At 42.6% G+C, this 13,564-nt stretch overlaps 1 protein-coding gene across 1 annotated transcript in view; it reads right to left on the reverse strand.

Annotated features, from left to right (window-relative positions):
* Positions 1–13,564, reverse strand: part of otog (otogelin) — a 70,150-nt gene that overhangs the window by 19,989 nt on the left and 36,597 nt on the right. Inside the window, exons 24-35 of the mRNA XM_050047160.1 lie at positions 11,208–11,315; positions 10,411–10,549; positions 10,070–10,204; positions 9,762–9,908; positions 7,979–8,098; positions 7,179–7,295; positions 6,475–6,631; positions 6,231–6,257; positions 4,869–5,045; positions 2,746–3,024; positions 1,012–1,129; positions 185–264 (exon numbers count right to left, since the gene is read on the reverse strand). Of these exons, the coding sequence (XP_049903117.1) occupies positions 185–264; positions 1,012–1,129; positions 2,746–3,024; positions 4,869–5,045; positions 6,231–6,257; positions 6,475–6,631; positions 7,179–7,295; positions 7,979–8,098; positions 9,762–9,908; positions 10,070–10,204; positions 10,411–10,549; positions 11,208–11,315 (1,604 nt within the window). The remainder of the gene's footprint in view (positions 1–184; positions 265–1,011; positions 1,130–2,745; positions 3,025–4,868; positions 5,046–6,230; positions 6,258–6,474; positions 6,632–7,178; positions 7,296–7,978; positions 8,099–9,761; positions 9,909–10,069; positions 10,205–10,410; positions 10,550–11,207; positions 11,316–13,564) is intronic.

Genomic DNA, 13,564 nt, shown 5'->3' on the forward strand with positions numbered 1-13,564 from the left:
ATCACAATACTGTTAATTAAGTAACTGGTAAAAAAGATACCGTAAGATTTTATTTTTTTCTGTGTAGCCCAGCCCTAACTCCAGCTCCAACAATCCAACCACACAACATCCCGTTTCACTAAAAAAAATCAGTTTAATATCTGATCAGTAAAACACCACTGAGATCAATCAAGGGATTACTCACAGTCTTCAATATAGACACAGCGATGGGTGATCTCATCCAGAACCATGTGTGGTGGGCAGACAGGAAGGCAGCCCTCCACTCTGTACAGAGAGCAACACAGAGCAATGAAATAACCCGTCCACTGTACGACAACTGTAATGTTTCATGTTACATTTAGACTATGGAACACACTGATTGTTACTGAGTCACAGTCTGGATTTTACACATATTTTACCTCTTGCCTGTGGTGCCATTTATACATTTAGATTGTTTTAGATGTTTTGGTGTACTGTAACGTCTTCTCTTCAGTATAATGGAACTAGATGGCTCAGCTTTTGATGCTTAAAGCACCAAAAAGACACAATTGAAAAACCTCGACATCAATATCTCTTTCCAGAGATCATGACCCGGTAACTTAAGATAAACCACAGACCTTCTTGTGAGCAGTTTGATGTAGGAACTATTTTCTTTCTGCTGAACTACACCTGCCAACTGTTTAACCACACAGAGGGAAGTGTGCATCTATTCATGGACGAGGGGCTCATACTTGTGACAGCGCAAGATCCAAACATTAATGGTGTCCGTTAGTTTGGTAGAAGAAGAATAGTTCCCACATAAAACTGCTCACAACAAGGTCTGTGGATTATCTTGTGTGAGTATTGCTCACATTACATTAAAAAAACCCAAACATATTAGAGATCTAATTGGTCAACAGAGCTCCATCACATTAAAGATGGATGACATGACATATTTGATTAGAGCTCAGTACAGGTCTGATGTGTCCCTTTAAGTCCAGCAGAGACTGTCTGTGTTGTGTTGAGAGTTATTGAAAAGGTGAAATGTCTCACTGTGGGATGGTGACGCAGGCTTCAGCTGACGGGTTGCTGCAGGTTTTGAAGCAGGGGACGACGCAGGAATCGTACCTCCACTGACAGCGAGGAGCAGGCGGGGTATCCGGGCTGGGGCCTGGAAAAAAAAATAAAACAACACTTTTTAAACAGTGAAGGAAAAAAAACTCTTTGAGGAACAAGTCCAGCTCTGATATCACTGTGGTCTTTAAGGTACAATGCAGTAGAAAAGGTTAACAGGAACTTTTACTGTGACTAAACATATGTCCACTTTAAAATCAGATTTAACTGTATCATAGCTTGATGAGCTTCATGTCTTCAAACCTACTGAACCCTGAACTTCCCCAAAATTGTCAGTAGGTTTAAAGTTAGCAAAAAATAAAGGTCTATAATATAATAAACAACATAAAGTGCATCAAAATTGACCCATCTGTGGTTGCACCGGGGTCAAAAGTCTTGAAATATACACTTGTTTATTACATTTTTTCCATTACATTTACCTCCAATGCAGCCATTTACATGTCATTTAGACCAGACATTGATAATAACTCCATAAAACTACACTGATAGAAAAGAAATAAAGAAAAATGTAAACATTTTAATTAATAAAAATGATGCTCAGTAAAAGGGAATGACAAGAAAAATGCACTAAACATACCAACTGAAATTTATTTAACACTTAGAGAAGCCTTTGTTTGCAATGCCAGCTTCAAGACACTTCCTGTGTAAAGAAACTAATCTCTCACAGTGTTCAGATGGGACAGTCTTTAAATCTTAAGGATTTGAAGGGAGGCTGCTTGTGAATCTTGAGAGAGAAAATTCACTTTAAAAACTTCAACAATTAGTGTCTTCAGTTTCCAAATGCTTACTGAGTGCACTGCCACACCCAGCACATTTGGCACCAGTTTTCTGGAATCAGGGTTAGATTTGTTAGATTTGCTCAGGAGCAAGGCATCTAAGTATTTAACTGTCCAATGTACTGTGTAACAGTGAAGCCTGATTTGATTTTCTTCAATCGAGTTGATGTCGCCTCAATTTACAGGAAAAGCTTTTATTAAAAAAAGTACATCACATCACTAATCCAGCCTGGCTAAAAAGGATCCTCATCTGTTTTCACAGACCAGTAATGTGATGAACTCAGAAAGCCATTAGAGTCCGTCTGGAGTCTGGACTTCATCTCTCGCTCTGAATGTGTTCAGCATTCACCGCCGTCAGCAGGAAATCCAATCTGCTATTGGCTCCTTCGCTTTTTCCATTAACAAACACAAATGCTGCTGTATTTTTAGCATCAGTGATTAGCCTGGCTGCTCTCTGAGCCGAGTATGCAGCCAGAGGAGTCACTAGTCTTGACCTTTGACCTCTGGTGGCCAGCTGGACCCTGAGCAAAGCTTCTTGAATCCTTGCTGAGGCTTAAAAATAAAACTAGAACTTTAACATCGGGACAACATGCCTTTAATTGTCAGTGTGTCTAATTTTACCAACAAAGTGTCGAAAAAGAAGCACTCCCAACTCCCAACTCCCCAGAAAGCCTCATTCGTGAAATTTGGGAGGAGTTTTAAAGTATCATAATGTTTGAATTCGATTTTTAGGGATGATTTACAGCCCTGTCATCTTGGAAACACAACCTTTTGTCGGAAAAATCTGATGCTTTCAGTGTGACCTCAGCCTCAGTAACCCTAACTTTTGGTATGTCTGATGTGTTCGCTGCACATTGGTCGTTTCAGTGCTGCTCACCTGTCAGTCTGAACAGCGTGGCCTTGCGGAAGCTGTCTGTGTGTCTGTACTTGAGCAGGTGGAGGCGGGCCAGCGTGGCGTGCAGGAAGAAGCCGGGTTTTGCGTGGGACTCCAGCGAGTCGTAGCCGGGGATCCAGGTGTTCCTGTGGAGGATGAAGGTGGCGCCGTCCCAGAATGCCTCGCTGTCCTCCCACTTGGCCAGCTTCACCTCACCACTGGGGCTTGCGTACAGGAAGTAGTTCGATCTGTCGGCAGCCTCGAAGGAAATCCTTGACGTGTCTGTGGAGAACATAATGGTTCATCAGTACACCAGGTGTTCTAACTGTGTTTGTGTGGGTCGTTCGTGTCAAATGTCATCCACCATGAACACCAGGACATTGTGTTGTAACAAATGATCAACATTATTCACACCATCTGTTACTGGTTTTAATGTTGTGGCTGATTGTGTGTAATGGTGCAAAATGTGTCCCTTGACAAAGATCCAGACTCCACAGTATCACAGCTCACATGCAGTAAACAGTGAGTCCAGCTTGTCCCAGTCTTGGCTTGCCGACCAGCCTGTAGCTCAGGTTGCCATATTAGCATTTGGCAATCTGATTTCGGATCCCTGCTGCCACCGAGAGTCAATGGGAGTCCATCTTGTCCATCAGTGTTTTCACTGAGACACTCAAATCATTCCAAACATTGTTGAATACAGAGGAAACAGTGGAAGAGGAGAGCGCCGACCAGCTGGCCTTCCGTCTCGCTCCGATTCTCAGATTAGCGACCACGTTATTACTGAACTGTAAAGTAAAGTGCTAATGAACTGGCATGTTTAAAAAGAGAAGTGCTGTGATTGAAGATGTGAACTAACCACAGACACTTGTCTCATTCATGCAGAATGAATATAGGGAAACACTGGAGCAGATATTTAGCCTTATTTTAGACATTTGAAATAATAATAATGCTTTAAAAAAGGAGGCAGAACGGCTGTGCAGTGGTTAGCACTGTCATAGCCTTACAGCAATGGGGTTCCTGGTTCGAACCCAGGGTTGGGGAGCCCTTCTGCATGTTCTCCCTGTGTCAGCGTGGGTTTTCTCCGGGTACTCCAGCTTCCTCCCACAGTCCAAAGACATGCAGGTTAATTGGTGACTCTAAATTGTCCGTAGGTGTGAATGTTAGTGTGAATGGTTGTCTGTCTCTATGTGTCAGCCCTGTGATAGTCTGGTGACCTGTCTAGTGTGTACTCTGCCTCTCGCCCAATGTCAGCTAGGGTAGGCTCCAGCCCCTCCACAACCCCTAACAGGATAAGTGGTTACAGAAAATGATGATGAATGAATTTTAGAGGAAACACTGAAGATAGAGGACCTTTGGTTGAACAGTTTCCTGCTGATTTCTCACAGTCCAGCAGAAATACAGTCAGTTTGCCTTCTGTGTCTCTCGTTCCGCAGCACTCCGTATTCTGCTGACAGGAAAACATATCGCTCTGGTATCTACACAGCGATCGAACTTTCCCAAACTCCACTACAGAAGTTCCCTTTCATGCACTGATACTGCATCTGCTGTGTCCTCCATTAGTAAATCAGACACTTCTTATTTCCTGCAGTGACACGAAATAAGTGTAAAATAAAACTATAAAGCCTCTCGACTGACCACAAGGTTCCCACACTCACTGAGACATTTTTCCAGTATCTGTTGCATCTATGTCTACATCTATTGCTGTCCATGTGGGCCTGAATTAGAGCTCAGATTTTAAAAAGCATTGACAAATATTTTACCTAAAATACCCAAATGTGATTTTTAGGTCACTTCAAACATGAATGTGAACAGTTTAGGCAGAAAGTTCGGATCATGGGGAAATCATCAGAACTGAGCATTTAGCCCTGTTATGTGGACACAGCCTCAGTCTACTTTGTTCGAAATGCTGATGAGATCCTCTTTTTTACACAGTTGCTATGGCAACATACAATAAATCTCCAACTATCCTGATCTCCTATCAGGATGTGTTAAGGCATGGCAAAGAGAGAGATAGTGGGGAAAGGGCGCTACAAAGGAAACAAGTAATATAAGTCCCTTCTTGTAGTAAAATGAACCCTGCTGTGTAACTGAAGTTGAACCGTACAGTCTGAACTGGAGTAACTCACCATGCGGTCGGGCTCTGCTGAGGCCCGGCGTCATCATGAACTGCGAGAGGACTCGAGGGGCGGCGTAGACGCTGAGGTTGCCCCGCTGCAGGAACACAGAGCCACTGGACCTGCTGGCTGCCAACAGCGTCGTGCGATCCCTGAAGGTGATGAGCCTGAAGGGACCTTTACCCAGAACTGCAGACAGGAGACAATGGTAGCCCAGCAGCGTTTATTGTTAGCATGGACAGGCTATGAGACAAAGGGGCCTCAGGTACAGATATGCAAAAAGGCATCACTACCTGCCCTACATAGGAGCAAAACACACAGAGTTTGTGGTGATTTTGCGTCTTTTTCTTTGTTGTTTAGTATCTCTTTGTAGTGGTTATGCATCTGTCTGTGATTTTGTGTCTCTTTGTTGTAGTGGTCTGTGGTAATTTTGTGTCTCTCTGTGGTTGTTTTTGGCCTCTTATTAGTTCCCCTGCATCACTTTGTGGTCTTTTTGCATCTCTTTGTGGTCATATTGAGTTATTCCCCTATTTCGTCGGTAGATATTAATCTGAGTTCCAATTTGCAGGTGAAGGTCAGGGGGACCTCTGAAACTTCGGGTCCCTGGGCCTGTGCCTCAGTAGGCCCATTCAGAAATCCATCCATGACTGTTACAGAATATTCATGTAGTTTTGGTTTACATACAGCATATTCCGCATACATCACAACTATACATTTTGAACACCATGCTACTCTGTTATTAGGTTTTGGATGTAATTTCCAGCACTTCCAGGCAACCACAATTGTCACCATTTAATCAAGAGTTACATCATTGTCATGGGGTAGTTTAGGGCAGCCTTTAAAATGAGCCAGTGGCTGTCTGGAGTTTTAGCAAAAGGGCATTAATATTTTGTGTTTTTTGTTTTGTTTTTACAAGTTATCAGTCTCAGTAATTGTGAAACTGCACAAGTCCAAGTGCCTAAATGTCCTTTCCTTCCAGCAGAGACATCCACCAGCAGCACTAAAACAACTGCTAGAACATTACACATTAATACATACTGTGAATAATAACAACTTATTGATTGATCAGATATTATATCACTGTTGCATCATTGTATCTCACAGTGCTATTTAATTACTGAAAATGCTTGTAGCAGAAAAACAGTGTAAATACTTAGAGCTATGAAAGTCTGAAGGGCTGTCATGTAACTCAAAATGAATCATCTGACACCACACTTTTGTATCACACTCAGCTCAGCCCGTGAAAAGCTTTTCTCAACACCTTTGTATTCCTGTGTGGAAAGGGCTTAATTTATTCATCATTCACAGATCAAACCTTGTGTGAGTGAGGGTGTGTGTGATGTCATGTATAACTCAGAGAAGAGATTGTCGTACCTTTGTTGTAGTATTCACAATCATATGCTGCAGAGAGAAACACAGAGACAGTAATAACAATAATATTAATAGTAATAGATGGCATAAAGTGCTTGATAATCAAGACAAATAGATATCACTTTCTAATGAGGCATAAAATGTATTGTAACTGGTTATTATTGTCACACGCTTCAGATTTGTGTGATCTTTTGAAACAGACAAAAAAAAATGATGCAGGTTTTTTGCTCCCTGCGTTCTGACTTACGGCACAGAGATGGGGAGCGCCAGTCGACAGGAACACCCTGGTGGCAGCAGTGCTGGGCGTATGCCGCCACGCTGGTGCAGAAACACTCGCAGTCGCCTCCACGACTGCAGGCACACGTGTCTGCCAGGCAGTTCATGTAGAACCAGGTTACATCCACCTGATCGTGAAGAAGAACAAACACTTTTAGAAATTTGTAGAGAATAAAAAAATAGTTTAATTTAAAAATTCTTACAAAATCCTTAAAGGAATACGTCACCCACAAAATGAACTTTTTTATATCAAATACTCACTGTGTGTGTGTGAATGCGGGAATGTGATATGTAGGGCTGCAGCGGTTAGTGTTTGTAAACCATGTTTTGATAGGAGTCCATGTTGTTAAAAATGGACTCCTATGAATTCATCAAGAATTTTCTCCATTTTAGGATTCTTCATTCATCATGGAAGCAGGCGAGAAAAACAAAGATTTCTTCACGAGGGTGAGTAACTGATATACAAATGATCTTTGTGGGTGAAGTATTCATTTAAGGATGGATGGGACTTACAAAGTGCTGGGGCAAGAGAAAAAAAATGGCGCATTCTAAAGTTATCCCCAAATTAACTTTTATTTAATTATTGATATATTTAATTTTACACCTAAAAAGCCTGGGGGATAAGTGTTTGGTACTCAGAAGAGGACAGAGAGCTGTTGTTGTACTGTTACTCACCACCGGGTGGCAGGCCTGGAAGACCTCACTGAGCAGGATGCCGCACTGCCGCTTTGCAAAAGGCTCTCTGAGAGGACTGAGGCTGCAGGGGTGTCTGATATCTGGACTGTTCACACACTAAACACACACACACATACACGCACATGCACAAACAGGGTGTCACATTACAACTTTTTATCAGAGGTTAAGTAGCAGTGCCTGAAAACCAGTGGTGAAAGAAGTATTCAGATCAGAAGCAAAAGTCCTGCATTCAAAATCTTATTTAAGCACACGTGTAGATATTATCGGCAAAATATACTTAAAGTGTGAAAAGTAAAAGTAGCCATTTAGGCAGAGGTGTTTTACTATTATACATGATGTTTTTGGATTAATATTACTTATGCATTAATGTGTATGTTGCATTTTCCTGTTGTAGATGTTTATAGTTGAGCTAATTTTAATTTATTTTTCAACTGTTGGGTTGTTTAATTTACAGCAGTGCATCTTATTCTATACAATGGTCATATGTTTGTAGTGAAGCTGCCCTGTGAGAACCATGTATCTCTATGTATGTATCTATAATTTATTAATCTTAAAAAGTAGAGCATATAAAGGAACACTTCATCCTACACAAATGGTCAACATCAACACATCTGGAGATGCATGGTAACTAAAGCTCTCAGACACATGTAGAGGAGTAAAATGCTCAATATTTATCTCTGCGATGTAGTGGAGTATAAGTATTAAGTGAATACTCCAGTAATTTAGTAACATAAAAGACTTCACCATGTTGATGATGATACAGGACATGTTTCACTCACCTCTGCTGCAGTCCAGCTGTTTCCAAACTCCTGTGGCGTTGGGGAGTCGATGTTGTCGGGAGTCCGCATCTCGTTCACTGTCTTCATGTCAAAGTTCCCGCACAGCCCGCTTAGCTTCCCCTGAACACATCACCAACATCTCTCTTTAACATGATTCTTTTTAACATAAATATCAACTTCATATCACCATATGCTGAATATAATATTTAAGATCTTCTAAGAAGATTTAATATGATCAAAATTTACAAACAGAGTGAACTTCCCTGCCTGTTTTTCTTATTCTTTAAGAGCATAAATGAACAGGATATATGTGAATAATAGTCTCGGCCCGTTTCCACCGCAGGAACTTCGGGGTAATTTTACGGGGCCGGGGCCATTGGTGCGTGTCTCCACCGCAGGAACCACCCCCGAAGGACAGAGTTCCGGAACTTTTACAGGGGCTAAACAAGTCCNCAGCTGACAGGGACAGCTAACAGCAGCAGCAAAGCTAACATCAGGACGTCATCTGTTAAAAGCCTCCTGTTGTCGGATACGACATGAAACTACTCCAGTTAGCTCAATAATGTTGTAACTAAGACATCCGCCGGAAAAAATATTTTTTTCACGGACCGTGACTGGAGTTATTACAGACACTGCTAACGGCTAACGGCTAATGGCGTCCCTACGCCCCTACGTCGCCCTGGTCAAAATGGTCAAGCAACGATTACATCACATACAGAGCCCGGTAACTTTACAGGAACCTTCCTCCTACTCCGCTCTCTCAGTGGAGACACGGCGGTTGAGAGGGCCGAGCGAGAGGACGTTCCTGTAGTAGTTCCTTCCCCCCAAATAGTACCAGGAACTTCTTCAGTGGAAACGGGCCTTATGCTCCTACTGAAGCGTTGCTGTAATACAGCCTCTGAGCACTGGTGGCAGCACTGAGTGCACCGCTCCTTCGCAGTCCTCCAGTTGGTGAGCGAGGAAGAAATGCATGCGCCACATTTGATATAATGTCTTATGAATGTCTGTGGCCCTGTTTGTACCTGGTATTAACAGACGTCAGGGGTGATCCGATCGCAAGCGGACAGCTCTCAATACAAGTGTGAACAACCACCGTGAGGCACTGTGATCTTTTTTGATATAAACGTTAGTGTATCCTGATCATCCCCAACAAGGACTACATCATCAATGCAGGTCGTCATGGTTGCTTTGGTAACTGCATGCTAACGCTCTATAACTTGCCCATTTTATCACGAGTTGGACGAAGTGTTGCGTGACTGTTCATTGCTTTGCGCTATGTAAGGAGACATAAATATTTGACAAGACAATCTTAACTTAAGGTCCATTAATTGCTTGTTCTGTAGCCTTTTGACCATTTCACAAGGTCTTTATCAACAAGTGGAGTTGACTCCGTTGGAAAAGGTCAAGAATAAACTGTTGAGCTCAATTTTTCAACCAGCAACATCAAGAGTTCTGTGATAACTTAGCACACTCCACAACAACCAAGTGATCGAATTAAAGCTCCCAAACAAGCGAGACAGAGGAGTCTAAGTTGAGATTGCTGTTTCCAAAGTCAAGTATGAACTGTCAAGCTCAGCTTCAATTGTCATTTATCCTCTGCAGAGAGGACGGGGGAGACAGGAAGCTGATGGTAAATGTAGTATTAACGTGAAAAAGGACATTTTTATCTGTATATATTTGAACTTTGAGTCAATATGGATTGAAGCATCAGCTAAACACAACCATAAATCACAACTGTGCACACTCTACTGAGTCAGACAAAGGCACTGAACCAGTGTCCTACCTGCCAGCGAGGTCCGACCTGGATGTGAATGGTGGTCTTACGGTCCCAGAGGACGGTGACGTCTTCCTCGGGAAAATTAACCACTGTGTAGTACCCGGCCGGCCAGATGAACATCCTCTGCTTCCTGTCAATCACACTGGATGGATTCTGCAGCGGACAGAGAAGTTTAACTTTACTGAAATATTCTCAGATTTATTCTCAAGTTGACTGAAGTATGATCAGCCAACAAACACCTCCTTTTTTCATGCAGGACATTTGTTGCTGGTAACCTAAGTCATTATTTAAAAGACATTGAAAGTGAGTCTTACTGGTTTCCCAGAGTCATCATCGAACACTACGAAGGATCGTCCGATGTTGATCAGCAGAGATTTCCTGCAGATGAGTCCGCTGTCGAAGCAGTCGATGTTTTCGGCTGTTACACTGAGCATCACATCAGCACTGCTCTGTGGAGGAGAGAAAACACAATCACAGAAACTACATAAATGCTGCTGACACTTAACCTAGATTTATACTCTTCTGTTTTCATTACAAAGTCATGGAAGAAGACTGCAAGCCAAACATGGGTGCAAACGATGCAGCATTTAAAATACTTTTGTACTCTACTCTTTACATTGGAGCGACTGTAACGAATAAATAAAACTTTGAATACCTTTACAAGATAGACTTTGCATGCGCCCACATAGTCAAACAACAGTCCATCAAACGTCCTGTAGTGGCGATCTCCGTAAGCCATGCACATGGATGGACACGGATGAAACACACACTGGAACGTCCCATGCTGGCAAACACTACAAAGAGAGCAAAGCTTCAGTGATTCAGCATCAACTTGTTCCCACTTAGTGCGAGGGCATTTTTTTCTCATCTAATGGCCTCCTTTTGTGGAGAGCCTCAGGTTTACAGCAGGCAGAAAAGTGGCCGGTGAATTGTCAAAGGCTGAATCGCCGCTCATTGCGCTATTAGGCTGTCATCTACATCTTCTTCCCTGGCTATGGCTTGAAGGAGAAATGGAAGGATGGGAGAATGACTGAGATCACTGGGAGAGTGTTTGCTTTCACCAGCGATGAACAGTCTGAAGCAGAGGGAATCAAAGAGTCATACAAGGGCCTGCTCTGTTTCCAAGGCTCTTTTTCTGTCCTGTGATAGCAGAGAATTATGGATATCAGGTGGCCACTTTCGCTGCTCTGACGATCTCAGGACTCGACCGACGCTTTCAGGCAAAATCTGACTTTGAAAAATTAGCAGCGTTGTTGGAGATTTGTCTTAATTCGGACAGATATTGTTGTCGGATGATTGGTGAGGGGAATACAAATTTGTACACTGTGGCAGAATGGATGAAGACGAACTGAGGGAGGGAAAAGATAGCATGCAATCACCAGACATTGTATTTTAATTAACAAAATTATCCTCTAACAGTTTGATCTGATTTTCAGGAATGAATGAATGTACCACTCATGGCAGGGGGAGTTGACTCTGTCACCAGGATAATACTCCTTCCCTTTCCATAGACAGGGGCAGGATGCTGGTTCAAAGCACTCGTCTCCATGTTTCAGCAACCTGTGGGGCAAACACAAACTTGTTAAAGGACAACACATTCTGGTTTGAAATAGTGTGCCGGTAGTAGTGGTTTGAGATCAGCAGATTCTGGAAATGTTTTCTTGGGCTAAGTCCAAGCAGCTGCCTACGGGGCAGAAAAATTAAGCAAACGTAGAAATGCTAGAACTGCAGTTCCTCTAATGGCCACTTGAGGCTGGCTCCAGTGAATCCCCAGAGACCCCCATGTAAAACTCCCAACTTTACAGCAGAAACATGTTTCAAGTCTGGTTCAAAAAAACAGTTTTGTTCTCTATAGCTAATTTCCCCCTTCATGACAACTGTATGGGGGGTGAATATTTCTATAACTTACCCATTTACATTTTATTAAGGCTTAAAGTTATGCATGATTTAGGGTGGGGCCGCTTTGAGTGACAGGCTGACTGCATCACCACAGCCGAAATGCCAAACTTGAGGCTTAAAAACAGGAGTCCACAAACCAGTGGGTGACGTCAAAATGGCTATGTCCATTACTCTTCTACAGTTTGTGGTTAAATCCTGCAACTACGGCTTCTTAATCTTACAGGAGACACATGGTCCCAGATGTTTCCTGTTCCAACATCCATGAGCACGATGCTTACTTTAGTTAGCTTGATTTGTTTATTAAGAATGGGGAAAAAAGAAAAAGAAAAAATGGGGCGTCGGTGGCTTAGTGGTAGAGCAGGCGCCCCAAGTACAAGGCTGTTGCCGCAGCGGCCCGGGTTCGAATCCAGCCTGTGGCCCTTTGCTGCATGTCATCCCCCCTCTCTTTCTCCCCCTTTCACGCTTACCTGTCCTGTCCATTAAAGGCAAAATGCCCTAAAAAATATCTTTAAAAAAAAGAATGAAAAAAATTACCCAGACGCCTAAAAATATATCAGTATTCTAACAAGAGAACTGCAGTGAGAACATATTCCAACCAACTACGGGGAGCAACCCCGAAACCAACGCACTCTCACTCCGACCTCGTCACATATTGACGTTTGGTCATGGACTTTCCAGCTCCAAATTCGACATGCAAGGTACCCTGGGTGCGTTGGTTGTTGACGTTCTGGGACGCCATGTCAAGTTCTGCCTGTTACATGCATTGTCTTCTTTCCAAATACTCTTCCATTTTCACAGGAAATTGACCATTTACATACAGTCTCTTTCAAAATAAATGCACTATGTTGGTACGTTGGTTTATAATTTTCATGGACACGAACACTGCTCACCCAGGTGAAAATCAGTGTTCGGTGGACCCATTTCGCCTCAATTTCACTCGCCACATTTCCCCCGACACCCCTGGCTGCCATTTAACTGTAACAGTGTCCTTCAGCGTATCATGCTGACATTCAGGACGACTTTTTTCGTCTGTGTCTGACGCCGCAAGTCATTGCCCAAGCGCCAGATTTTCACAACTTTGGAGTGAGACCGGGTTGCCAAAACACAAAATGAAAGTCTTACTTATCTTTTCGTGTACTCTTAACTAGTCTGAGTTAAAATGAAAGAGACTGAACCCATCACAGGTAGAATCTCTACCCAGGGTCTCATTCAGTACTGCCAAGAAACATAAAAATAACATAAAATATTACAGTGATAATAATATTATGATTATTTTCTTCTTACCAAACTACACTCAACTGTATCACAGCATAGAGAGAAGCGCTATTCGTGGACGAGAGGCTTCTGCAAGCCAACCTGAGCTAGTGAGCATTACAGCTCAGCCGAGGAGGATGCCATTAATGTTTACATCTCACACAGTCACAACCACGAGCCTCTCAGCCATGAGCAGATGCACTCTTCCTTGTGCAGTGATAGCTCTCAGCAGTAGAGGATTCCTTATTCTTTTTCAATTTAGCCATAAAATGCAAAACAACAAGGCCTTTATGTTTCACCATTATTAGTTTTTGGCAATAATCCTTCTTTTCTTCCACCATGGAGCCGCTCATTCTCTCCCACTAGACTTCACCACAGACGTGACTTGCTGATGTAGTTCTTCGTGAAAGCACCAACAACCTTGATGACCTGTTTCGTCATTTAGCACAAGAGCATCTTGGTCATTTAAACAAATTTCTCATGAATGAAGAAGTAGATGTGGTTCCACCTGAAGGTCAGAAACCAATCAGAGTAAGAATAAGCTGATTGAATTTTTGACTGACATCATCAAAAGGCCAATAAAAGTGCCTCATAAGTCAATGCCGTCTAATTTGGAGTTATTATTCCAGAACTGTGAGCTAACAGGACGCTATCAT

The sequence above is a fragment of the Epinephelus moara genome, chromosome 1 (genome assembly GCF_006386435.1).
Source record: "Epinephelus moara isolate mb chromosome 1, YSFRI_EMoa_1.0, whole genome shotgun sequence".
Lineage (NCBI taxonomy): Eukaryota > Metazoa > Chordata > Actinopteri > Perciformes > Serranidae > Epinephelus > Epinephelus moara.